The sequence below is a fragment of the Phocoena phocoena genome, chromosome 19 (assembly GCF_963924675.1).
Source record: "Phocoena phocoena chromosome 19, mPhoPho1.1, whole genome shotgun sequence".
Taxonomy (NCBI): domain Eukaryota; kingdom Metazoa; phylum Chordata; class Mammalia; order Artiodactyla; family Phocoenidae; genus Phocoena; species Phocoena phocoena.
Genome location: NC_089237.1, coordinates 22,345,565 through 22,373,284, shown reverse-complemented (window position 1 = coordinate 22,373,284; position 27,720 = coordinate 22,345,565). Strand labels below are relative to the sequence as shown.

The window sequence follows — 27,720 nt, the reverse complement described above, 5'->3', positions numbered from 1 at the left end:
TGCAGTGCCACGTTGCAGATTTTGCCTCAGGCAACTAAATTTATTAGCAAGAAAAAATTTTTGTCAGCCCAGCGCTGACCAACAAAGTACATCGTTAATAAAGGATAACAAATCTGTCACTTAATTCAAAAACATACCTCAAGCAGTTACAACTAAAAATAAAGTTGGATTTTTGTTTAATTTAAAAGCCTCAAAAATAACAAGCAATATGTTTTTAAACATGTAGTAGACACAATTGTCTATTATACAATATACACTGTACACAAGTAGGGCTTGGGCTGGTTGGGGTGGGTGAGATGAGGGGGAGGGATGAGGTTCAGGATGGGAAGGTGTTTTACCTGAATCCAGATTCGAGTTGAAATGCTGTGTCGTTTAGAAAAGAGAATTACTAGAGTGAGAAAAAAATTTATATGCTCATCATTGCCCCCCAAAAACCCTAAACTAAAAGCAGGCATGGGGGAGGTGAGTAACAAGAACAGGAAGAAGGGAGCAATTAAATAAAACTTCTTTAAAGCGCACACAATACACAGTGTTCATCATCGGAAGTAGAGTATAAGGCAACGCTCCCCATAGAAAAAGAGGGGAATCAGGGAGTCCGTGGGTAGCTTTACTTTTTAAATAGAAAGTTGGAATGTGCTGGAGGAGAGCTGGGGTGGGACAGGGGAATGTGGAGTGGAGGCGGCCTCTGGAGCCTCTCCGGAGGTGGAGCTGGATGCCAGTGGTGCCCTGCGTGCAGGGCCCCGGGGCACCCGCAGTGGCTGAGGGGGCCAGGGAGGTGCAGGAGAGGGAGGGGCATGGCACGATGCGACTCCGGCAGTGTTTGGGGGAGGGCGGGCTCACTTTGCTCCTCGATGGAGTGAAATTCACGTTTTTCCTTTGGAAATAAGGGTTCCCACTCGTCCTGGTTTAGAACGTCTCATTGGGCACGGCCACTGTCCACGGTCTGGGCAGGCCGGGAGCTTGTGGTGAGAGGGGAGGGCCAGGGAGGAGCCAAGGGGCTTCAGAAGGAGGTGAGTATGGGGGCGGTAGAGTCCCTTCCTGTGGGGACAGTCGCAGAACAGGAGGGACGGGAGAGGGCGGGCCCGGGGCAGCCGTGGGCCTTCTTTCCTCCAGGGGCCCAGGCAGGACACAGGCAGGGGTCTGCAATCTGCGAGGCCTCCCGCCTCAGTTGGCCTTACAAGTTCTTCGTGACCAGGTGGGTCTTGTAATGCTTGGTGAGGTGGTCACTCCTCATGAAGCGCTTCTGACACTGGGCACACTCGAAGCGTTTGTCCCCTGGGAAGAGGAGATGCCCGTCACTCACAGTGCCATGCCCCGGAAAAGGAGGCACACACGTGAGGTGTGAGGGGCACCTGTGAAGCCGTGTCACCGGCCTACCTGCTGCTCACAGTGCTCCCTGTGATCCACTGATGGGAACCCTTGTCAGTCCTCATCCCCTCCCCCCATCACCCTCCAGTCTACTTTGCTTCCATTCCTTGTGCTGTGCCAAATGCTATACTTGCACCCAGGACGCTTCCCGTGTAGCCTGTCACCTACTTTCTTCTGATCTTCGTCCCTCTGACTAACCCCGGCTCAAAGTCCGCCCCCTCACAGGGAAACCCCACTCCCCTCTGACCTGCCAGACTGAGCCGTACACCCGGGCTGGCTCTGCCGCTGTTCTGAGTATTTACTCTGCAGCCTGCAGAGGGTGGGCGTGACCTGCCCCGCCACGCTGGCCAGGAGCCAGAGCTTTGGGCCTCGTGTCCCCAGGCCCAGGACAGGCATCTGCTCACTACAGGCAACTGCCGGAGCGGCAGTTCTCAAAGCATGTGCTGTGGACCACTGGAGACACGCAGGGCAATCTCGGGCGGCAGATGCATGAACGATTTTCTACTTTGCCAGTACATTAAAACACTTAGCTATCATCCCAAGCCTGTGATGTGAAAAATAATACTGCACTGGACATAAGAGAGTAAAAATGGTGGAAAAGATAGTAAGTAAAAATAGTGAAGTGATTTAAGGAAAATCATTCGGTAAATAACAGTAGGAAAGGCAACGTGGGATAGTGACGAAGAGCGTGAACTTGGGAGCCAGAGGGCCTGGGTTGAACCAGCTCCACTAGTCGCTGGCTGTGTGACCCGGCCCCCGCTCCATGCCTCAGTAGAATGGGCACAGTCACAGCGCCGTCCCCATGGAGTCGTGTGAGGATTACACAGTTAACGGTAGAATGTGTAGTACAATGCCTGCACGAGGTGCCACTGACCGTTAAACACACATGCAGCTTAGGGCAGAAGCCATCAAGGCTGTGCGACGCAACTGACCTCACTTTGGGAAACACTGCAATAAGGAATGGCTTGCGAGACTTTCCGGGTAGTCCTGCACCCCGAGGAGACAGTCTGTAGCCCCACTCAGTGCCGTAGTTCCTTGGCCAGGCCAGGAGTCTCCATGTCGCTGAGGACAATGGAGTTGGGGTGGGGAGAGAGGCAGGGAGCTGAAGTGCGGAGTGGGGGGGGGGCGGGGGGCTGGAGGGCGCCGCAGGGGAGGGAGCAGACCTGTGTGGGTGCGGGCGTGCCGCTGGAGCTCGTCACTCCGTGTGAACCTCTTCCCACAGAAGAACCAGTTGCAGACAAAGGGCCGCTCGCCAGTGTGCAAGCGCACATGAGCCCGCAGCAGGGACGTCTTTCGGAAAGTCTTGCCGCAGTCAGGGATGTGGCACACGTGCTTCTTCTTGCCCTGCTCTCCAGACCTGGGAATTGGGTTGAGGGTGGGGCGGAGGGAATGGGAAGCAGAGAGAGCGGGGAGGTAGAGAGATGGGGGCGGGACAGGATGGAGAGAGGATGTGGGGTCAGGTCGGAGAGCACGGAGCCGCTACCTGGTCCCCTCTCTGTCTGTGTCCCAGGGAGGGCTTGGGGAACAGGACACACGCCAGGCTGGCCGCCTGGCCCGTCTCCTCAAATCACCTCTTGTCCCCATCCTTGCAGTTGGGACACGTGCAGGCCATGCGGCGCCGCTTCTCCCCAGGCTGGGCCTCTCCAGCCAGGGCCTGTTCCATCTGCAGCTGGATCTGGGTGGGGCTCAGCCCACTGATGGTCAGGTTATTCCCAGAAACATTCTGCACTGTCAGCTGCTGCTGCCCTGTGGGGAGGAGTGGAGCAGAGTTCAGGATGAGGAAGCGCAAAGGGGCAGAAGAGGGAGCCTGACCCCCTTCTTCCTTCCAGCACATAGTAAGGTTGACAGTCATAGCAGCTAATATTTTTGAGAGCCTGCTATGTGCCAGATACCATTTTAGAGATCTTAAATGTATTAATACACTTAAGTTTCATAACCCCATGAAATAGGTACTATCATCCCCCTTTTAGAGGTGAAGAAACTGACACTCAAGATCACACATGTAGAACTTGTAGAATCTGGATGGGAACCCAGTCAACTTCAGAGTCAATGCCCAGAACCACTATACTACATAGGCCAAATTCACTTCCAGACATTGCCCACATGGGTCTTGGAGTGTTTTTCCAGAATCTCCTCCAACCTTAGGCCCTTGTGAGACACCAACTCTGCTCCCAGGAAAGTCTCCAGGGATTTCTGTTAACAGAGGGAGAGAGAGTTCTACGGGCTTTGGAACAAATCAAGCCCTCTAGGACTTGCATAAAGCCATCAAAGCAGGGGGAGTGCCTGTGGGTGGACTTCTCCCAGGCCACTAAACCAAATGCATAAAGTGCTGGAAATTCATTCAAGGAGGAAGGGAGGAGATTCAGAGAGCCCCCACTACCTTGAAAATTGCCCTTCACCCAGCTAAAGAATGCAACGAACCATTTGTGCTAGGTACCTACAATGTTCCTTTGATTATGTGCAAGGCTGCTTTCATACCGTAAATATCACCAAATGTTACCACTGAACTGAGAAGTGCGGCACAAGCCAGTCCAAAGGCTCCCTCCTTTCCTTCCAACCTTAACTCAAGGCTGCCCATGCCTGGGGCCGGGGGCCTTCCCTCACCGCCAGTATTGGTGATGGTGACGGGCACACCCTGGACCTGGACCCCGTTGATGTTGATGGTCTGCATGGCCTGGGCTGCCGCCGCCAGCTGGGCTGCGTTCAGGCTGATGATGCTCCCGGCAGGGGCGATCTTTGGCAGGGGACGCTCTTTCCGGAGAATTGCAGCCGAGTGCTTTTTGCTGGTCCCGCTTAGATGAGCAGCACGGGATGGAGGGCTGCTACAAGTGGTGGTGGAGGTGGTCGCAGCTGTTGCTGGGGGGCCATCCTGGACAAGGACCGTCTGTACCTCACCAGAAGGTGTACGGATGTAGACCTGGGAGGGGCCAGAGAGAAAAAGTCAATGCCCCCTGAGAGCCCTGGCTCCTGCCCCCCCACCCCTTTTTTTTGCATTAAAGAACGTTTATATCATCCATCCCCTGGTATAACACTCTTGTCGTGTCCCCTGCATTGGCAGGTGGACTCCCAACCACTGCACCACCAGGGAAGCCCTCCTGCCCCCTTTCAATGCAGCATCATCTCCCTGCCCAAGGGAGAAGCGGGTGCCTTTTTGTCCACCCAAGTCTTCTCCAACTAGCCCAGGCCTACGTTCACCCACTGTTGATGTTCAGCAAAAAAGGCTGATGGCATCCCTGTACTAAGCTGACAAATGCCGACTGTTGATTTGAAACAAAACATTTAATTTACTTAGCGTGGAAAAATATAATGCCAAATCTCCGAATTGAAGAATTAGATGGCAGGTAAATGATGACCTCACAAAAGATGCGCTGTGAATGCTCTTCACAGAAATGAAAACAGCCTTTAGGAGGCACAATAGTGGGGAGACTACTGCCTCTCTCCAATTGATACCAACGAAGATGGAACGATAAAACATAATGCTCACTGTTGCTGAGACAGTAGGGAAATGGGCACGTGTTCTTACGTCAGGGGGTGTGAAGTGGTCTAGGCTTGCTGGAGGGAAACTGGGAGTATGTGTCCAAAGCCTTTAAAAATATGCATATTAGAGCCTGAGAACGAGAATGAACCGTGTGGTACTGGATGGGGATTAGAGGTATTGATGGAAACTCTTAGGTTTCAATATAAATAGAAAAATATAAGTGTATGTATATATGTGTGTGCATTTCTGTATCTATCTTGATATTACAGATATATGTATAGGTATATTTATATATACTTCTTAACTGTGTCCACTGAGAAAGGCTGAAAGCAGCAAAACTCCAGGAGCAATGAGCTCACCTAGCACCCAGCTCTTAGCTTCTAAATCCCATGTTCCACTAAAAGAAACCAGGGCTCCTTGGAGAAATAGCTGATTTGAGGACTTTGGTCAGCGGAAGTACAAGAAGACCTTGGAACACCTCTTATACCAGAAAGTAAGGAAATGCTCAAAGAATGGTGGTGACATGTGAAAAGAACACAAGAGCCAGCTTGAAGGGGCCCCCACTGGCTAAACATAGGATAATTTGAACATCAAAATAACAATACTAATGGATTATAACTCAGTGAATGAAACAGGAACCTATGAATCCATACTGACATAAATAAACAAATGGAGAAGAAAATGACAGAATTTAAAAAACTGTTATCACATCCTCCAATAAAAGGAACTAGGATTCCTAGGACAAATGGTTGATCCCAGGACTGGGGCTGGGAAAATACAAGGAATGAAGTACTGACACTTGCTACAGCATGGATGAACTCAGAAAACGGTGTAGTAAGTGAAAGAAGCTAGCTGCAAAAGATCACCTATGGTAAGATTCCATTTACATGAAATGTCCAGAATAAGCAAATCTATAGAGATAGAAAATGGATTAGGGCTTCCCTGGTGGCGCACTGGTTAAGAATCCGCCTGCCAGTGCAGGAGACACGGGTTCGAGCCCTGGTCCAGGAAGATCCCACATGCCGCGGAGCAACTAAGCCCATGTGCCACCACTGCTGAGCCTGCGCTTTAGAGCGCCACAGCTATGGAGCCCATGTGCCTAGAGCCCGTGCTCTGCAACAAAAGAAGCCATCGCAATGAGAAGCCTGAGCACCGCAACAAAGAGTAGCCCCCGCTCGCTGCAACTAGAGAAAGCCCACGTGCAGCAATGAAGACCCAACACAGCCAAAAATAAAAATAAATAAATAAATTTATTTTAAAAAGAAAATGGATTAGTGGTTGCCAGGGCTTGGGGCAAGGGGGAAATGAGGAGTGACCACTAAAGGGGTCTTTCTGAGGTGACAAAAATGTTCTAAAACTAGATAGTGGTGATGGCTGCATAACTCCATGAGTATACTAAAACCCACCCACTGCGTTGTACACTTTAAAAGGGTAAATTTCACGGTATGCGAATACCTCAATAAAGCTGAAAAGGGGACTTCTCTGGTGACACAGTGGTTAAGAATGAGCCTGCCAAGGCAGGGGACACGGGTTAGACCCCTGGTCCAGGAAGATCCCACAACCTGTGGAGCAACTAAGCCTGTGTGCCACAACTACTGAAGCCTGCACACCTAGAGCCCGTGCTCCAAAACAAGAGAAGCCACTGCAATGAGAAGCACGTGCACTGCAACAAAGACCCAATGCAGCCAAAAATAAATAAATAAAATTTAAATAAATCTATTTTTTTAAAAAGCTGATAAGAAAAAAAAAAGACTGGGAGTATGTCACACAGATGCAAGAGCCAACCAGAAAGAGTTCCAAATGGCCAGAGTTGAAACAATGTGAGCAACAAAATAAATAACGCAGTATCGGATTGTACCCCAAAGTATAAAATAAATATACATGAGTCTCTACTGACATAAATACATGATCGAATAAAAAAATAAATGGTGGGACCTCCCTGGTGGCACAGTGGTTAAGAATCCGCCTGCCAAGGTAGGGGACACGGGTTCGAGCCCTGGTCTGGGAAGATCCCACATGCCATGGAGCAACTAAGCCCGTGCCCACAACTCCTGAGCCTGCGCTCTAGAGCCCACGAGCCACAACTACTGAGCCCACATGCTGCAACTACTAAAGCCCGCATGCCTAGAGCCCGTGCTCTGCGACGAGAAGCCCGCATACCGCAATGAAGAGTAGCCCCTGCTCGCCGCAACCAGAGAAAGCCTGTGCACAGCAACGAAGACCCAACACAGCCAAAAATAAATGAATAAATAAATTTATATAAATAAATGAATAAATGGAAAAGAGACAAATCTTCCTTATAGAAGAATTCCAAATAATATTATATAGATACCTTCCCTTCCAGGATGTAGAGCTTAATTCTCACCCCCACTCCCACCCCTGACGATGGGAGACTTAGCAACTTACTTCCAAAGAACTGAGAAAGGGAAAAGTAGCAGCTTTGATGAATGAAGAAACCTGGCAGACACGACCTTAACCAAGTGACAATGGTTAACATCAGGGATGTTACATCATCAGAGATGTTGTGTGGACATCATGTACCCCTCATATAATGTGATGAAAAGAGGCGTTTCACCTCCGTGGTATTCTTTCCAAAAACCCATAATCCAGCCTGGGGGATATTCTATAGGATACCTGACCAATGTGCCTCTAGTCTGTCAAGATCATGGAAAACAAAGACTAAGAAGCTATCCAACCAGAGGGGCCTGGGGAGACATGCCCACAAGTGCAATGTGGTATTTGGACGGGATCCTGGAGCAGAAAGAGGACATAACTGATTAACTGATTGGATGGTGACATCCAATCAAGTCTGGAGTTTACTGAACAGTAACATGCTAATGTCAGTTTCTTAGTTTTGACACGTGCAACCTGGTATGTAAGATGTTTAACAAGGTGGTGGTGGGGGACCAGGTCAGAGGTATAAGACACTCTGTACTACCTTTGCAACCTTTCTGTAAATGTAACTTTTTTGGCCGCACAGCAAGGCATGTTGGATCTTAGTTCACTAACCAGGGATCGAAACCAGGCCCCCTGTGGTGGAAGCGCAGCGTCTTAACCACTGGACCGCCAGGGAAGTCCCATGATAAGAGATTTTTTTAAATTAACTTTTTATTTTAGAATAAGTTACAGGAATTCCCTGGCGGTCCAGTGGTTAAGACTCTGTGCTTCCACTGCAAGGGGCTGGGGTTCGATCCCTGGTCGGGGAACTAAGATCCAACATGCCTTGCAGTCTGGCCAAAAAAAAAAAAAATCTCTAGCACAGTAAAAGCTACTAAAATAAGCAGGTGAAAGTCTGATAAGGAATGAGATATTTACACAGAAAGTATCTCCTTACAAAATACTAATCCATTACAAAGAGAAAAAAAGTAACTTTAAGGTTCAGAAACCCGCTAAATATCACTTTAATCATCACCAGTACTGAGACAAATCAAAACCATGCACCTCCTTTTGGGATGCAGTGAGAACACAGCATCACTTCTTTGATACTTCTGCAAAAACAAGTGTACAACTTGCATCTATCCATGAGGGAACATCACACAAACCTAAACTGAGGGACACTCTACAAAGTAACTGGCCTTTTAAAGTGTCATGGTCATGAACATCAAGTAAAGACTGAGGAACTATTCCAGGTCAAAACAGACTAAGATGACATGACAATTAAATGGAATGTGTGATACTGGATGAGATCCTTTTGCCACAAAGGAATCACTGCGGCAAGTGATGAGCAACCTGAATGGGGTCTCTGAATTAGACGTCAGTGTGTTTCCTTGCTAACTGCCTATGTCTGAAGGTTGTGCTGTTGTCCTCCTTGCGTATAAGAATTACACACTTTCTATAAAACATTTGGAAGTAACAGAGGCATGGTGACAACTTACACTCAAATGATACAGGGGGAAAAGTCACTTGTTTAAAAAAAAATTCTACTGTGATTTTGATTGGGGTTATTTTTGATCCTTGGATTATTTGGGACTGTGGTTCTCAGTTAAAAGCAAACAAACAAACCTCATGTTATCTCTTAATAAATACACATTTCATCCTCAATTTTCTGGTATGTGCCCCTTTTGCAAATCATTGCTATTTTCTGCATATCTGAAGTTTCTGTTACTAGAACATTTTCTTTCCCACAATGTAGAGCAGAGGTCAACACACTTTATCTGTAAAGGGCAGAGAGTAAATATTTTAGGCTATGCAGGTCATGAGGTCTCTGCTTTGTAGTGCAAAAGCCGCACAAATGGGCATGCCTGTGTTCCAATTACACTTTATTTACAAAAACAGATAGATGGGCCAGATTTGACCTCAGGGCTGAGGATTGCCAATTTCTCTGATACAGGGTATAATACGTTTTTTAAAACGTGCATATCCTTTGACCCACTTTTAGGAATTTATTTAGCGATAAGATTAGAAACAGCCTAAATCTACAGTTGGGTAACAGAAAGCACCTCCAGATACTGGAAAACTATGTCACCAGTACAAAGTAATGCAGTAGCTAAATCTTTCTGCATACGTATGCTTATTTCCTTAGGAAGACCTAGTTTTAAGCCCTGCCTCCATCAGTCTCCAGACACAGGACCTCAGGGAAGGGAGGGGAGGCACTGCGAGAGAGGAGCTAGCGGGTATCCCTCAGTTCTTCACCTTTAAGGTAGGTCTGATAAGGGAGCCTCACACGTGTTGTAACAAATTACACGATTCATAGAAAACCCCTTGGCAGTATGCAATATGCCAGAAAGGAGGAGGCACTTGAGGGCAGGCCTCAGATTTCCTGTGCATCCGTTATGTCCACAGCTCAAACTCAAGGGCACTTCTCCACCTGGGAGACTACACAGCTCCCTACTTCTGTCACTCACTCTGACGCCTCGGTTCTCTCTACAGACAGCTGGATTGTAAATTCCTCCATGGCAGGAGCTGGTTTTTATATTTAAAAAAATCCTTGTACAATTTTAAGTGTAGCCCCTGCCATACACAAGAGCCAGGGTGGGCCAGGGTGGAGTAAGGACAAAAGTGTAGGTCAGAAATCTGAGTTGAATCCTGGCTCTTTTGTCATTTGGGCTCCATGAGAGCTGGATACTGGGTAACTTCTCTGAGTTCCAGGTTCTCCATCTTCAACATGGGCCTAATCTCTGGCATTTACTAGGCTTACACAAAGCATAAAACCTGCCCTGCAAAGCCAAATAAATTTTAGTATTACAGCACCTTAATGAATGCCAAAAATAAGTTCCTGTTGAAGTTGGCATCCCAGAAGAATCTATCCTAAATGTCCCTGCTATGAAGCTAGGGTGCTTCTTCCTAATTTTTTTTTTTTTGTCATTAACAATGATCAGCATTTTTCTCATTGGTTTTCTTACTTTACATCAAATTCTATGGTTCTGACTAGAATTTTTTCATTCTTGCTATCATTTGGAGTATGTAATTCTAGAATAAAAAAAACCTTTATTATTAAAAAGTATGTATCTGCCTGCTACTCATCCCCCTGCCAAAAGACTCCCATAAAGAAAGTTTCCAAAATATAGGTACATAGGCACGTCGCATCTGATTTCTAAAGATAAGCAGTACGTGGCCCTATGAACTGGCAGAAATGGTCACTTGTTACCCACCCCAAACAGTACTGACTCCCAACACTCAGGTCAGATCAGGAGATGCATCAGCATCATCTAGGAAAGCAAGCCAATGGGGATGGAGCGTCAGCCGTGTAGAGCTGAGGAGGAGAGGGCGGCGCGTGCAGAGGGTGTGCGTGGTACCTGAGTAGGCGACGGCTCAGCAGCCTGGATCTGAAAGTTCTGGGAGGGCTTCTGGGGGACGGTGGGGAGTGTGGCGGATGCCGCCTGCACCACCCGCAGGGCCTGCTGGGGGATCTGCACTACCTGCTGCTGCTCGGCCTTGGGGGGCACCACCTGGACCTGCTGGACCACAGCGGGCTGGCCCCCACCAGGGCTCTGAACGATGAGCAGGTTGTTTCCTGCCTGGATGATGTTGTCCGCCGTGGTCTCGATCAGCACCGTCTCCACCTGTTCGGTCACGGCCACGGGGGGCTGGGAGGCAGGAAGACTCTTCTTCCTGGCTTTCTTGTTAGTCTTAGACAACGGGGCCGGGGGGCTCTCCGTGAGGAGCTGAGCGGGGGCCCCGGTGTCGCTGGTGTTCACGAGGTTGTTGACAGGCAGAGTAAGTGTCACATTGCCCCCTCCACCTGTCAGCTTCACCACATTGGCCGCGCTCTGCACCGGAGTGGTGGTCGTACTCGACTTCTGGACAGGGGCTGGCTTGATGGGGACAGGCTTGTGACTGGATGGTGAGGGGGTGATGATGGCTTGGTTGGTGCCAGGGATGATCTGGATCTGGTTGGTGAGATTGGGCTGTACCTGGATGGTCTGAGAATTGCTTGCCTGAATCTGAGGGACCGTCTGGTACTGGATACTGGCATTCGATCGGGTCCCTTTGTTGATCATGGTTGGGTTCTGGATAGCGAACACCAGCTGCCCACCAGGATAGGACGCGCTCAGCTGTGACCCCTGAATCTGAAGTATGTTTCCTTTGGAGGACAAGATTCCAAAGCTATTCTTGCCGGGACTGAGAGGGAGAGGGGCAGGTTTGATAGGGACGAGTTTCCGAGGTGCGGGTTGCGGGGGAGCAGGAGGCGTCACTGCAGCTTCAACAGCCGGAGGGCCAATTTTGCTACATGTTGCAGCAAGCAGGGCTAAGGGAGATGGCTGCGAGTCCTGCAAAACACCACGTGGAGAAAAGGAGTGAGACAGGAGGCCTGCTGCCCAGCCGCCCCACCCTTTAAGATCCTCTCCTCTTCGCAGGCTCCTGCCCACCGGCGGGCAGGGAGCTAGCATCCTCTCCGGGCAGTGGCCCCTGTCTCCCCTTCCCCGCTGGTTTCTCCATTGAGAAATTAAGGGAGAAAGGGTGAGAAATGTCTTTCTCAGGAAGGAACTCCCCAGAAGCACCCCTTGACAGGGTGAACTAACGGCATGGGCTGACCGCTTACTCCCCACTGGTCTATTAGTGTCTAATGGGGACACGGAATCACCCTCAGCTTATAGATGGAGCTCCGTTAGCTCACCTTACTGAGTCATCAAGTGAGGAAGGACTGAGGAAGGGAGGGAGGGAAAAAGAAAGGGAGGGGGACAGGAGGAATAAACCCTTTGGAAGAGTGTTTTCCAGTGCTTGGGACATGACTTTTTTGATCAAGGAGGGCTGTTCTTTTGAAGCTACGAGGAAAGAGCCTCCAGGGTGTGGGGACACAGTCTCTGTTTTCCTTTTATGGCTAGTGGGGTCTGGAGGAAAGGACTTGAGTTTCATCCTGCTTTTCCCCCTGACTCAACTGTGGCACCTTAGATGAGTGGCCCTAGTTTCTTAGTTCAGAAAAAGTGGAAAACTGAAGCCTCCCTGGTCTCATTGCCTCGGGGAGTTATAGTTAGCCAGGGCAGAGCTCAGATGCGGTCTCATGTCAGCTTCAGTGAGTCCTTCCAGGCTGATGCAGCCCCCAACCCTCAGAGCCCACTGCTCACTCGCCTGGGTGGTGGAGGCGGCAGGCTGCAGGTAGTCACTGGGACTGACAGCGGCAGTGGCAGCCATGCTGGTCTGTGGATCTGTTGGAAGAAAAGAGATAGAGTAATACCCATGATGCCCGAAAAGAACCCAAGTCCCCTTGCCTCAGATTTTCTTTTTGCCTCTATTTGGGCTGCCTCCCCATGAGAGGTTAATGACCTTTCCCCACACTTCCCCACTCAAGGTTAGCAGCCCTACAACTCTTTCAGTAGATGACCTTCTCCCTTTCTCAGACTCAGCCACCTGAGGCTGTGAGGACAGCGGGTCCTGCCTGGACCGTCTCCTCCAACCGTCATAAAGTCTAGGATAACGTGAAGATACTGAGATTATAAGAACACTGGCTTCAGTAACTATGCTGTACCACCTAATGGAGCCCTCTCTGCCGGGTACTGCTGCCTCTCCCCAGCTAGACTGGAACCCCTATACGGTGGGCAGGGGAAGCCCCCAGCTAATCCTGTGGCTCTGACCCAGGCTTCCTGCTCACTCCTGCCGTAGCCAGATGCCAAGCCAGGCTGGGAAAGAAGCATCTCGGGGCCAGGATCCCTGTTGAGGAGGACACACCCACTCCATGCAAAAGTGTTGAGCGCTTTGTGCTCAGCTTTCACCACATAAGCACAATGGCCCAGGTGTAGATTATAGATAGCACACAGGGAATCACTTTAAATGAATTCACAGTTTTACACAGGACAACAGGCATGGCCCCATAGGTATCACCGAGATTAGGAGAGCTAATAACTGAATATAATGAGAATGAAAATATAATAAATCCTATTTTTCCTTAAATGTGTATATATTTCTACATATGAATATAGCAAGAAAAAGTCTAAAAACAAAAAGGGGCTAAAATGTTAAAAGCCATTATCTCCTGGTGGTAGGTTTTTTCTTCACTTAAAGAATTTTTCCCTCTGTTTTTCTGTATTTTCTCATTTTCCCCACAACGAATACACTCTACTATACTTGTTTTACGTTGAGGAAGTAACGAAAGGAATCTCTACTCTGAACTTAAGTCTGATCTAAGAGAAATACAAGTAAACTGGAAATCAGGAGAATTTGGGGGGAAAGGATCTAAGCCATCTTATAATTTATAAATCACTAAGGAGAAGAACACCAGGCAGAGAATCAGACTTGTATCTTAGACCTTTGGAAAGTAGGTTTCAGGAGGTACCGAAACAAGAAGGGTATTACTCAGAGACTGGAAGAGGCAGAATGACTCAGGCATGGAGCCCCTGCTGGGCATCTGGCAGGAAGAAGACAGAGGTCAGGAAGAAGGCGGAACCGCTCACGTTTCAGCTGTCTCTGGCTTCTCTCTTTGGGGGAGTGACTCTTAAATGGGAAAGGTAAAGAAAAGGTAAAGCGGGAACTGCAGCCCAGTACAGGTAAGTACAGTAGGCTCATCAAAGCCTTAAATGGTTTCCTGGCCCTAAGGCCACATGAACTGCACTCCAGAGTAGGGAGGCACTTTGCAGGTACACCTGCAAACTGTTTGAGGAGCCAGAGGAGAGCTCTGGGCAAAATCGTATATGTGGATCCTGAAATATTACAGACACTGATCCTTAGCAAAATCCTAGAACAAATGACTGAACAGCAACTACAATTACTGAGGTAAGGAAGCAGTGATCACAAAGAATAAGCGTGGGGTTGCCAAAAACAAGTCATGCTGAATAAACCTGTTTCTTTTTTGGGGGTTTTGGTTGGCTACATCAAGAGAATGGTATACACTGTGTACTTTGTAACAACAAGGCATCTGACTGAAATGTTCATAGTATTCTTAGGAACGAGAAGGAAAAGAACTGCAGGCAGGATGATAGTCTGGTTTGGGGGCTAAGCTGAACGTGCCTCCACCCAAGTGCTGAGACCCAGGTCATCCTGAGCAGTTTGCTGCTACGGTGTCAACCAGGGTCTCAAACTACGGGTGCACGCCAGGACCAGGATATGCAGGCTTCTCCTCGGAGGTTCGTGCTTTCTCTACCAGCATGTTTTATTCTTGTGTTTTCACCGCGATGATCATCTTTTAAAAATGAACATATACTACAGATCGCTGGGTGACTGCTGCTTAACCAAGATTTGCACATTTCTGGGCCTGTGTGTGTGTTTACAACTGTACTGGTACCAAGTGGCACCACTCTAACTACATGGGCTAATTAAGACAACTCAATTCTGCACGTGTAATTCATGATACATCTGTGCAAAGTGAGGAATGACGGCCCTTCAGAAGCCTGGAAAGACTATGCGGCTGGGCACTAGACACTGCAGGGTGGGCACGCGGAACTCAAGGAGCCCGGACGTCAAGTCGGTGCTGCGCTTACGCTGACAGCAGCAATTTGGGTTCGGTCAACTGTTTTCCTCCCAAAATGATGTTGTTGATTTGAGTTTTATTGGCTTTTCTGTAGTTATTAAATTTTACAGGAACTAGATCTATGAGTTGATAAACAGATTTATGTGCATACATAATTAAGGCTGCAGCCTTATAATGAAAACAATCTAAGTTGACTGAAAAACATTTTCCCTTTAGAGCAGTGTTCAAACTATTTAGACCATGAACCACAGTCATAAAAACAATTTACATCAAGACCCAGTGTACGCATATGCACCCCCCCACACACTTCCCTGTCCTGTGCTGATGTAGTAAGAATTTCCTGAAACAAAATTTGCCCTTGCTACATGTCATGGGCTTTGGTATTTTTCTACTCTATTTCATTTTTTAAAATGCCAGTTGTGACTCACTAAATTGGTTTTGTGCCCTACAGGCTGGAAAACACGGCTTCAAAGCAGTCTCTCCACCACCCAAGTTTGGGAAACCATGCAAAAGACCTAGAAGGCAAATTAACTTTATGGATGTCACAAAACTGAGGACTGTAAACACAATGGGTGTCTGTATTAGGGCTCAAAGAGATCTTAAAAAACTGGTATGTGCAGTGCTTAACAGCACCAGGCTCCAGACCGAAATGAGAATGCAGACTGTGGGATCGCTGGGGCATTCCTCTCCCAGCCTCAGTGCACCGTCTGTAAAACAGAGGTAATGTCACCCTTACAGGATTCTAGGAGGCGTCAGTAATATGAAAAACGCTGAGCACACAGGGAGTTATCAATAAATGGTGGTTTAAACTTTGAAGCTGAGTAAACACTGCACTTGGGTTAAGCAAAAAAAAAAAAAAAAAAAATCATGCATATAGGAGAGGAAGACAGAGCTTAATAGCGGTTCTCATGAGAAAAAGCCCCAGTGGTTTTGACTCAAAGTTAAATGGGAAGCAGTTAGAATCTAGATGTGGTGGCCGAAAAAGCTCCTGCAATCTTGGACTGAATTTCCAAAAGTTCAATCATAGAAGAAAATAATAGTCCTCATCTGCTCTGCACTCGGGCCCCATCTGGAGTGTCAGGTTCCGTCCTGAGGGACATTTTAAAAGGGGGATTTTCAAATGGAGCTCGTTCAGAGGAGGGCAGCCATGGTGGTGACCAGGGTGCCAGAGGAGCGATACCCACGAGGGTGTTTATTCCATACATGCGTTCAATGGGTAGACTTTGGGGTGGAAATTTCGGTTTATTAGAGGGGACAACTTTCAAAAGACGGAATCAGTTGCCTCCTGAGGTAATGTTCTCCCTTCTCTGAAATCATTTAGCCAGAGACAGGATGCGTGTCTCTGTCAGAGATGGGATGTCTAGATGGGGTGGGAAGTTGGACTAAATGATCTTGTTTGAGAATTTAAACTTGTTTATAATCCTCCAACCATGTTGCCGATAAAAACACAAGATGAGTGAGCTGCCGGCAGGACTGGGAAGGGAAGGCAGGGCCTCTCCCAGAAGGCTCCCCTGGGCTTAGGTTCACTTAGCTAAAAATGGTGAATGACTCTCCCTCAGACATCCCCTGTTATGGAACTGAAGGACACTAGAACAGGACAGAGTGCAAACAAAATGAAAACTGGCCCAGTGCTTATTCACCTCCCTTTCCCATCTCCCTCTCTCCCCCTGCAGGCATTATCACCCTGGACTCAAACTGTCTGGAGACTGGGCTGGGCTAAGAGGCTCTTCAGTTAATAAGTTACAGCAGGGACTTCCCTGGTGGCGCAGTGGTTAAGAATCCACCTGCCAATGCAGGGGACACGGGTTCGAGCCCTGGCCCGGGAAGATCCCACATGCCTCAGAGCAACTAAGCCCGTGCACCACAACTACTGAGCCTGTGCTCTAGAGCCTGCGAGCCACAACTACTGAGCCCATGTGCTGCAACTACTGAAGCCCGCATGCCGAGAGCCCGTGCTCCACAACAAGAGAAGCCACAACAATGAGAAGTCCACACGCCGCAATGAGGAATAGCCCCCGCTCACCACAACTAGAGAAAGCCCATGCAAAGCAATGAAGACCCAATGCAGCCAAAAATCAAAAATAAATAAATAAAATTAAAAAAATAAATAAACTTTGTAAAAAAAAAAAAAGTTACAGCAGAGTCTTGACGCCCTTGCAGACTGTGGGCGCTCCACCCACACCATCTTGGTTGGTTTCATTTGCCTTCCCCGCTGGCCCCTGAAATACTCCTCCAGATCTCAAACTCTCTCCTAGAGTCACTCAGAGTTTTGTGGCCCCTGGGCTGTGGACCTGGGCAACCAAAACAGCGACTAATCTCCCTGCCACTGCAGAATTATATCCTGGGATTACCCATGAAAGGGAAAAGCAGCATTTCCAGTTGGTGTTTGGAAATGAACAGTGGTTAAGAAGTAGCATAGATGCTTAACTGCAGGACTATATTCAAAGGTACTTTAGAACCTCGTTAATTTGGAGCCTTATATTTAAAATGTATAATTTGGACATAAACTGTGCTTAGCTTTTCCTTCATACTATTCAAAGCGAGGCTAAATAGTGTATGAAGCCTGCAAAGGGACTCTAAGGCATAGTTAGGGAACTGTTTTATACCACTGCCACTGTTTCAATGGTACCATTTGCTTTTAACAGCAGTTTATATCTGCTCACTGAAACCTACATTTAGCAAGGTTGGTGAGTGGGGTTATTGCATATTCTTGGAAGGAAAGGCTGCATTTCCTTCAGACTTTCATTAATCTGGGTTGGCTAAAACCTTCTCAACAGTCCCCTGGCTCATGAAGTTTTACGGTGATTTACTACATAAGCAATAGTTAGCTCTCTTAAGCTGCAAGAAAAATTTCCAAGGCTATCAAACACGGCTTCCAGACAGGGGTTGGGGGGTGTCCAGTGCCTGATAGGACCACACCTGACTTTCCTTTTCCCCATGCTGGAAGCCAATTTAATTCCAAAACCAGGGAAAAAGCATCCCCTGAGTGTCCCGGCTTTTGAGGTACATACAGATCCTTCAGTTCCACCTCCGTCCCTCCAGCTACAGCTTCCTCCCTTCTCAGCTTTTAGTGGAAAAGCTGCCAGCACTTTGCTACCCCACCCCCTCACTTGGACTTTCACCCCAGCTCTCTACTGACACTGCACTTGCCCAGGTCACGAGGGACCTCCTCATTGTTTAATCCAACTGACCCCTTCAGCAGTTTCTGACCCATTGACGATTCCCTCCTCTTTGAAATCCTCATGGATTTTCTCCTACCTCTCCGACCAACTCTTCCCTTTGTGGGCTCCTCTTCCTTTTGCCACCCCTGCAATACGGATGTTCCTCAACATCATCTTTCTCACCCAACACCCATTCCACGAGTGACTGTGCCCACTCACGTGGCTTCAGGTACCTTCCACAGGCTGATGACTCCCAGGTCTATGAACTGCCTACATCTGCCCTCTGAGTGGCGGACCAGTACATCCAGCCCTCTGTGGGCCTTCCACTTGGGCTGGCCACAGAACTTCCAACACTGAGCTGTCACCTTTGCCCATTCTCTCCCCAGCTTTCTCACCCCCAGCCACCACGGGCCTCCTTCCAGATCCTTGAAGAGCCTCCATCTCTGCCGCTGCCCTTTCCTTGCTTAGAGCTCTCTTCTCTCTTCACTAGCTAATACCTACCTACTCACCCTTCAGGTCTCAGGCAGGTTTTTTTTTTCTCCCCAAGAGCCCACTATGTAATGTAACAGGTATGTCATTTCCTCAGAGAGGCCTTCCAGGACCCCTGAGATGAGGTTAACTCCTTTGGTAACTCACCATCCATTAAATAATCATGGGCTTAATGTCTCTCTTCCACACTCATGGAAGGGTGGCCCAGGTCTGTCTTCACCGCTGAACTGCTACATCAAACCTAACACAGCACAGCGACACTTCAGTGCCTGCAGGCTGAATGAATGATGAATAGTTTTGGTTAAACCAGCCTCTCAATCACAAGGAAACCTGAACGCCATCCTCATCACCGTTCAGTCATTAAGTCCTCCTGGGTCTACCTCCTAAATACAAACCTCTCTCCATCTGCATTATGCTGGTTAACCACTTTCGGCCCAAAGTCTTCAAAATGGCTTCCCAGCCTCTGGCCTAGCCACCTCTAATCCAGCCTCCACCAACTGGTCTGAAGACTCTTTTAAAATGTAAATCCCACACAGTTACTCCCCAGATTAAATCCTTCAATAGCTTCCAAAGGATTTTAAGATAACCTTATAAAGGCCAAAACAAGCCGCCCCCTCCCTCCCTGCACCTCCCCCTCTCCTCCTTTATCTCTTGCCCCTCCAGCCCTCCGGACAAACACTTCAGTTTTTTCCACTTCTGAAACTACAACTTGTCCTCTCGGAGCCTAAGCACAGTTGCTCCCATTTGTCTGGCCACCTCCGGTCCCTCTTCTGAGCTCATTTATAACTCTCCTGACATCTTCCCTCCTGCTCCCCAAGTCTGAGGCAAGTGCCCCTGCTCTGGGCCAGTGTATATGCCCCACAGCACCCCTCACAGAACTCTCCCCACCCCCCATGACGGAGCAGGGAGTGCAGCTCTGTTCTAGGGCTCTCTCCATAGGCTGACTCAGGGAGCAAGCACCGCGTAACAGGAAGAGGCCTCAGGTGGGACCCCGGAGCCCTGGCCATCAGACTAGGGGCTGTTCCACTGGTCTTTCACTTGAGAATACTACTCTTGAGACAGGGGCTGAGAGAAGGGATCCAAAGAAATACCACAACAGCAGGCTCTGGGCAAGAACTTGGCTCAAACTCCACAGCCAGGCCTGGGGGTACTAGGTTTTTATTGCCTCGTGGGGTCCCACCACCCTGGCTATGGCCATCTTGGCTGTCTGCTATGGTATTTCCCCTGGAGGAATTTCACTCTGTGTAGACAGTTCTCCTGTTGGCTGTTTTGGTCAGCTCAGTTGGGCCTGAAGCCAACAAAACTGTCCCTAAGCCCAGTCTTTTCCAGTTGCCTAGCCTGGAAGAATCCAGAGCTGGTGAGGGAAAAGCAAGCCACAGCTGGTTTTAGAGAACAAAGTTGGACCTCAAAGGGAGCTGACAAATGGGCTTAGAGAATCAGCTTAGCTGGAGAAAGGATCAAGAAAGACTCCAAATTGTTCTGAGCATTTCTGAGAAGCAAATCTCCAACAACTATACTAACTCCTAACAGTAAAAGGAATTTCATTGACTTTTCACGAAATGAGAACAGTTCTGGGTGTGGCTAATGCCACAAGCTAAAGAGTGGAGATCTTGTCTCCACCCAGTTATTGAGCCATCCTGTCTTCCCTGTTCCCAACTTTGACCCCCAGCCTCAGCCCTGATGTGAGTCCACAATTTCATCAAGAAGTTAAAATTCCCTTTATAAGCCAAGATCCATTATTTCTCTCCTTTTCAAGCAAAACTCCTTGCAAGGGTCACCCATACTTGCTGTCCCTCATTTCTCTCCTGCTAGTCTTTCTTGAACCTGTTCCAGCTAGCTTGACCCCTCCCACCCACACCACAAACACTGCTCCCACGACCAGTGACCTCCACGTTGCCAAGTCCAATGGTTAATTCTTAGACCTCAGCTGGTGTTGATCTGACAGCTGGCCCCTCTTATCTTGAAACACTTTCTTCACTTGGCTTGTAGGGTGGCCTCCTACCTCTCCAGCTGCTTCTTCTAAGACTCCTTTGCTGGATCCTTGTCTCAAACTCTAAATGGTCGGGCTGCTCCAGGGCTCAGTCTTGGGGCCTATTTTTCTTCTGTCTACACCTATTTGCTGGGGGATTTCATCTAGTCTCAGAGCTTTAGAAACCAATAATATATACAGGTTCTATATAATGACGACTCCCAAACTTATATCTTCAGACTTGTATATCTCACTGCCTACTGACATCTCCACTTGGAGGTACTAATAAGCAACTCAAATCTACCTAGCCCCAAACAGAGCTCCTGTTAGCTCCCTAATTCTGTGCCTTCTTCTGACTTCCCCACGGCAGTGAATAGAACTCCATCCTTTCAGCTGTTCAGCCCTAAAACCTTGGGAGTCATCCTCAACCCTTCTTTTCTCCACTCTACACTTGTCAGTAAACACTTTCGGCTCTACCCTCAAAATATGTTCACAATCTGATTGCTTTCACAACCACTTCTTGTTAACAACCAGGTTCACGTCCCCATCACCTCTCACTTGGATAACTGCGAAAGCCTCCTAGCTGGGCTTCTGACCTTGTCCCTGCTGGTTTATTCTCAACACGCATCCAGAGATCCATCAAACTTAAATGAAATCATGTTACTCCTCTGCTCAGAGCCCCCAGTACATTCCGTCTCCCAGTCAAAGCCCACACCATGACACATAAGGGGCCCATGTGACCTCTCTGACTTCTCCCCGTCACTCTCCCTCATTCACCGCTTCAGCCACGCTGGCCTCCCTGCTGTTCCTGAACATGCCAGGTATGGCCCCTCTTCAGGGACTCTGTACTTGCTGTTCTCTCTGCTTGAGTTCTCACCACCCCCTCCCCAGACTGAGCCTGGCTCAATCCCTCCTTTCCTTCAGGGTTTTACTCAGACTACCCTCCCGGACCACCCTATGTAAACCGCTCCTCTCACTTCTCCCGTCCTCTATTTGGTTTTTCCCCTTAGCACTTCTCATTGTCTAGTATCTACTAGTTAGCCTTACTGTCTCCCACTAAGATGTAAGCTTCCTAAAGGCAGGGACTTCTCTCTGCCTTACTTAGTGATACACTCCCCACCCCCCCACCCCACAACCTGGCACACAGCAAGTGCCCGATATATGCTTGTTGAGTGCATAAATGAATGAATCCTGGAGGCTGCAGAGCGGGAGAGCCTGAGTAGAATTTAAGAACCAAAGGAGAAAACCTGCAGACTTGCATATCCTGGCACTAGGCTGGGATCCACTCACCAGGTCAACTCTGCCGATCCAGTCCCAGCAGGAACTCAACCTTGCTAGTCACCTCACACGGGGACAAGAGCCTGTGCGTGGACCAGCACGGTCCGGTCTTTCTCCCGGACAGAACTCTCAAAGCACATACCTCATCACCACACACCGGGCACCACATCTCAATGCTTCTTTCAATTAACAAGTACTGGGAAGAAGTTCTTTTCCGAGTGAGTTAAGACAACGTGCGTACCTGCTGTCTGAATACCTCTTATGTGTCTCCACCCTGAATCTCTCTCCTGAAAACGTGACCGTGTCGTTGCTAGTTTGCATCCTATCAGACTGGAAGGGACCCTGGAGAAGTGAGTGGGGACACGGGGCAGCCAGCAGGGGATGGTGAGAACTCTTCACTCTGACAGAAGCAGTCCCAGGAAATGGTACAAAAATACTGGGCCTCAGAACTCTGTCGAAAACAGGAGAAAAAAAACCAAGACATACTTTTCCCCCCTAAACAATATCATTAGGTACAAACACGTGCTCTCTGCTTTATTTGTGAGTCACTTCACACATTCATCCGGGGCTACGATCGGTTCTGAAATGAGTAGTGACTTCATTTCCCCTGGGACGAGAGGGCTGGCTCACCATTTACTTTTTTGATGGCTGGGAAATGTTTTGGTCTGTTCTGAGGCTAGTCTGAGAAGACTCCCAGTTAGACACTGGCCAGGGGCAGAAATATTCCACATCCAATCACGTGACCCTGCCTGCTGTCTCTTACTGCCTATTTACACCCTCTGAAAGGCAGCTTTGTGATTCCACCAAGTCCCCTAGGAGAGGTAACAAACACCCCAAAGAGGAAGCTCTGGAGAGAGGACATTTGGGAGTGTGGAGGCCAGTGCCTGCTGGTTCCTGAGCCATTTTCACTGCATGGCTGAGACAAAGAGACCACCTAACAGCCTAAATCACGGCATGGAGACAAACACTTCTCAGTGTGGTGGCGCTTCTGGCTAGGGACAGCATGCAATTCCGATGTTGAAACAAACTATAGCTCGGGGAAATGGCCAAAGGAAGGATTCAAACAGCTGGGTCTGCAAGCACGTTCTTCCTGTGACACAAACAGCCCTGACATCTCAACACTGCTCGGAGCTGCTCACAGAGGCTAAACCGAGAAGCAGCAAAACAGGGCACTTAGCTCTTTATACTCCTCTGCTCCTGAGTGGAGCCCATCTCCCAAGAGCATGCCAGCTCGAAGCCCATCCTGATGAGAAGCAATCCCCTATGCTAGTGGCGGCCTCAGAGCATCGGCAAAGAGCGCGACCTAGACGTGCAGTGAAGTGGTAGCGTCCCTCAGGCTGCCAGTGCTGACTGCTTGCTCCTGGGCTCTCTTCTCAGCCTCGAGTGAGGCAGTAGAAAAATCAGTTTTCCATTCTGGAACCCTGTCAACTGGAACAAATCAACCAGTACTACCTGGGAACATCTCCACAAGGGCAGTCTCTAACCTTCCTACTCAAGCGGACAGTGCCCTTGAGTTAGGAATGCCCCACGTTTTTACCCACTTCATTCATCTTTCCACCCAGCTCCAACAGATAACTGACAGCAAAGTGATACCTCCCCACCCTGAGGTCTCCTAAGACAATGCTGCTAGCCAAAAAAAGGTCTGATAACCGAGGAAGTAGTTCTTCAGAGAGAAAGAGACTTTCAACTATGTTCAGAAATATAAAGATCTAAGTGCTGGGCGCTATGAAGGAAGAAATAAAGAGAAAGCTTTTTTCCCTTCCTTCAGCAGAAGGAAGTCACAAGAGGAGTTGCACGTGGATCCAAACAAAAGCAAAGCAAAAGCATCAACAAATGTATCCACAACGGTGTCCACTTCTCAGCCCATCTTGGCTTCCAGCCCACCAGGAAGCCAAGTGTCCTGGCTTAGAGCTTGCTGGGAAGACGTTCACAAACCCAGTTAAGCTGCTCAAAGGGACACTCCAGATGTATCACCCAATACACTCATAAGAAAATATTGGAGTTTCTCCAAATAGATTTTGCTCTAAGTCTGCAGCCCACGAGGTTTCAGACCGGACAATGTAATAATTTAAACTCAGAAGTGTTCACATCTCTACATTTTCTGATACTCTACACACCCAGTGTTTCTCTGCATCTTTCATTCTGTGGCTGTTGTTCCATCTCCTCCAAAATAATTCCTAAGTTTTTCAATCTTTGGAAGTAAGGCTTCCAATTTGTGTGTCTACAGAGAAGGGGTAAAGGTAAGTCTTAGAAGAACATGCTACATTTCCATCATATAGACGGGAGTGGGCAAGGTCTAGAAGACTGCTAAACCCAAGCCAATACCAGGGTCTACTGGTTAGCTGCAACAAGCTTAAATGTTTTCAAAAAGGCCCTGGTTGGGCAATACTTGCATAAAGCAAGCTTGGGAATGATCACATACCTATAGCAAAGAACTGTTTAGGGTACAAGAGACTATGCAACTTCTCTGAAAGGCTGCTATTCATCAACAGAAGAACTAGAAATTTCAAGGCCAAAGATATCAAAATGAACTGTCCTCTCTGCTGTTATGCCATGAGGCTCCTTCCCCCAGGCATTTGCCACAATCTTCTTAAAGCTTCTTCTCTCCTCTGACAAGCCTCCAGACGCCCAAACTTAATAGAATCTGAGAGAAAAGAGCCTGCCAGTCTATGTGCTGTCAACAGTGAGGCCAAACTTTTCCTCCTTCCTCCTGGAGTCAGTTCTTCCTGCTGAGCAGTCAGGTGACGCTCCAATTATGAACTAACTCTACTTGGGTCTCCTTGGCAAAGAGACTGTGTCTTTAGCAGCCTAGCTCAGGGGGCTCATAATTATGTCAGACCAGCTTCTTTTTTTTTCTTTTTTTTTTTTTGTTGTCATTGCTGCTTTTTTTTTTTTGCGGTACGCGGGCCTCTCACCGTTGTGGCCTCTCCCATTGCGGAGCACAGGCTCTGGACACACAGGCTTAGCGGCCGTGGCTCACAGGCCCTGCCGCTCCGCGGCATGTGGGATCTTCCCAGACCGGGGCACGAACCCGCATCCCCTGCATCGGCAGGCGGACTCTCAACCACTGCGCCACCAGGGAAGCCCTGTTGTTGCTGCTTTTAAACAAAGAGGTTACGCCTCTGTACAACCAAGTGGAAGAACCAGAATTAGAAAACTTACCAATCGCCCCAGCCAATGAGAATCCATTTCCAACAGGTATTAATGCCTGTTAGAAGCCACTGGAACAATGACATCATCAGCCCAATTGATAGGTTGTCTGACAGATTCGCCCCCTTCATCGCACACAAGAATTTAAAACAAAACAAGACACTGCAGTTATATTCATTATTGCAAACACCAGGTTTGTGTTATCAAATCAAAATTACTCCTGTGGTGTGGACTCCACCACCATTCCCTTCAAAGCCTAACTGTGAGCTGGCCAACACCCTAAACCTTCTAGCCCAAAAACTCGTATCCAAAATACCAACTCAACATTTAGCCCTCCACTGTGATACTTAATGCCTTCTCTGGTACAGCATGCAAGTTTTAGACAGTGCATGCCAGTGTACCTTGCAACAATCATCACCCTTCTATCTGCAACGAAACCCATGTCATGGGGGACCATGGGCCAATTGTTTAAAGCAGAACTACCTCCCTCCCTTTCTCTAAGAAAACAAATAAGTGAGCAAGAAGTAGCCTCAGAAGAAACAAACTTCGGGAGAATGTGCACTGAGAAAAGCCAGACTGAGTCCCTCTGGATCAAGTTAATTAAGAAACAATTAGACATGACAGTATATTGGAATCAAAACCAAGGAATGAAGTGAGGACAAGTTTCTCAATTGCCCAGAGGAGAAGACGCAGTTCCTTTTCATCTAAAATTAGAAAGCCACCAGGAACATAAGCCAAGAAGCATGGGTAGGAGGCTGAGAACCGTAATGGGGACGAAGGTGGGGTGGAGGAAGAAAGTAAGTATCCATTTTGTTTTATTTCTTCTGTCATTCCTTAGGTTTGCTCCTGGCCTTTGGGATTCAGCAGTCCCCTCCCTTCCCCGCCTGGGATGTCTGGTAACAGGCTGGGAACTCTGTCAACAATTTCTTAAACGTTTCACAATTCTGCAAAGAGCTGGCAGATAATCTAGTTGGAGGTTCAAGGATGCAAGTGAAAAATATTAAAAGGAGGTTTCTGCCCACTCCGCAGTCTCAGGCGAGAGGTCATCTGCCTAGGGAGTGCCCTCGTGTCCTGACACTATCTCTCGACTGGGATACATCGCTAACTAGGTTGGCTTCCACACCCAGCAGTGCCCATGTGGTTGGCGCCGTCGGAATTTCAAGCATTCCCCCGCCCCTCTCTGCACACGGGAGAACCCTGAATTGCAGATGGGCACCTAGAGTTAGAGTGCAAGAGGGTCCCCGAACACAGAACAAGCGCACAGGACGCCGACCGCCTCCTCAGAGCAGACCCAGGCAACGTCCCCGGGCCTGGTAGCGCTCACGCGTGTCGGCCACCGGGCGGAGGGGGTGCCAGGCCCGCCCCGGGTGCCCGATCCTCTCGCCAGCCCCCGGAAGCGCCGCCTTCCAGCCCAGCGGGCTCGGAGGGGGCGGGGAGTCGAACGCCCCCTTCCGGGTGCCTCCGCCTGGCTGGCCAGCCCCGCTCCTCCTCCGGGCGGGAATCCTCCCTCCCCGCCCCTCCCGGAGCCGGGCCCCGGCGCCAGGCCCGGCCCCAGGGGGGAACCCCCAGCCCCGGCTCCTCCTCCCTGCGGCTTCTGCCCGTCTTCCCGACTCTTGAGAGCCGGGAAGACCCCGCCGGCAGCGGCCAGGACCCACCGCTCATTACGACATCTTCCTCCCTGGCCTCCGCCGCCTCCGCCGCCACCGAGAGCCTGACACCGCCCGCTTAGCACCCGCCAATCCCGGAGCCCGCCACCGCCCGAGCGACGGCAGCGTTCACCAATAAGAGTTCGGTACATTGGGGACCGACAGCACCACCAACCAATCAAAGAGAGGCACCTAGAGCGACGTTGGTTTGGCCAATAGAACTGTGAAATGTCACTGATGGACGGTAGAGCGCGCCAACCGGAAGCCTACTGAAGAGTGAACGACATGTTCGCCAGCCAACTGGCGGGAGGCAAAGTCCCGCCTACAAGGTAGTTGATGGACAGCAACAGGAAGCTGGATGGGGAGGGGCTTAGCTGAGGAGTGGTTTTGTATTGGTCGTGGTTGACCTTCCACCCACCTCTAACCCAGAAGATGAGTGATAGATCTGCGCTAAAGCCAATCAGAAGTCATCAGGGTGAGGCCGAAAAATGCCCCATAAATAGCATCTACTTTGCGCCTCAATCCAGTGTAGCCCTGGTGTGGCAGGGGCCTTTCGGTCTTCGGCCACTGAACCCAGTACCTGTTGAGTGGAAAGCCACCAGTCTTTAATTTAGTCTCTCGCCCTTCATCGCTTCTGGAGAGGGAGGTGAACCTCTGGGCGACTTTGTACAGCGAGGCATTGGAGTCAGACACAATAGCGGGAGTTGGGGCTAAGTGACACCTCTCAGAGGGGAATATTTTCGCCGTCTCAGTTCAAACCCCTCTTAATCCTCACCTGGTTATTGCATCGACCCGCTAACGGGGGCATCAAAATCACCTGAAGCTCTCTAAAAGTAGATTCCTGGGGCTGCCTCCCGTGTGGGGGGCACGCCTGGAATATGCATTCTAACCAGCGCCTCGGGTGGACAGAATTGGCCTCTGTCCCACTTACCTCCTTGAACGAGGTGCTGTGAGTTCAGCACTTGGCCAAAGCTCTACCTGGGTAGGTTTATCTTCCCTATGGCTGTGTAACTTTGGAAGGCGTTAGTGAGAAGGAATCCATTCTGGTTTCAGACCAGCCTGGGCTCGAAACTCGCACAGCCTACTTACAGAGAGGCAGGGTACCGAAACTGTGCGCCTTATGTCCTCCTGTAAAATGAGGCTAATCACACCTACATCTTAGAGCAGTGGCTTTCCTTTTTTTAAAAAAAATCATAACCCCACAGTGAGAAATATATTTGCATCCTGACCCAGTACACTTATACTCCTGTGAGTGTATGATAAAACTTTCCAAAAACAATACTTACCCTTCCTACGCGTGCTGGACTGATGTTTTCTATCCTGTCCTATCTTATTCTTTC

The 27,720-nt window shown here is 48.9% G+C and overlaps 1 protein-coding gene across 1 annotated transcript; it reads right to left on the bottom strand.

Moving 5' to 3' along the window:
* Positions 1 to 12: 12 nt before the first annotated feature.
* Positions 13 to 26,433, bottom strand: SP2 (Sp2 transcription factor). The gene is made up of 7 exons (XM_065897314.1): positions 26,390 to 26,433; positions 12,356 to 12,432; positions 10,582 to 11,556; positions 3,973 to 4,285; positions 2,940 to 3,114; positions 2,532 to 2,725; positions 13 to 1,275 (listed from the first exon to the last, which is right to left on the bottom strand). Exons 1-7 carry the CDS (start codon positions 26,394 to 26,396, stop codon positions 1,175 to 1,177), a joined length of 1,842 nt encoding a protein of 613 aa, XP_065753386.1. The 5' UTR covers positions 26,397 to 26,433; the 3' UTR covers positions 13 to 1,174.
* Positions 26,434 to 27,720: the final 1,287 nt, after the last annotated feature.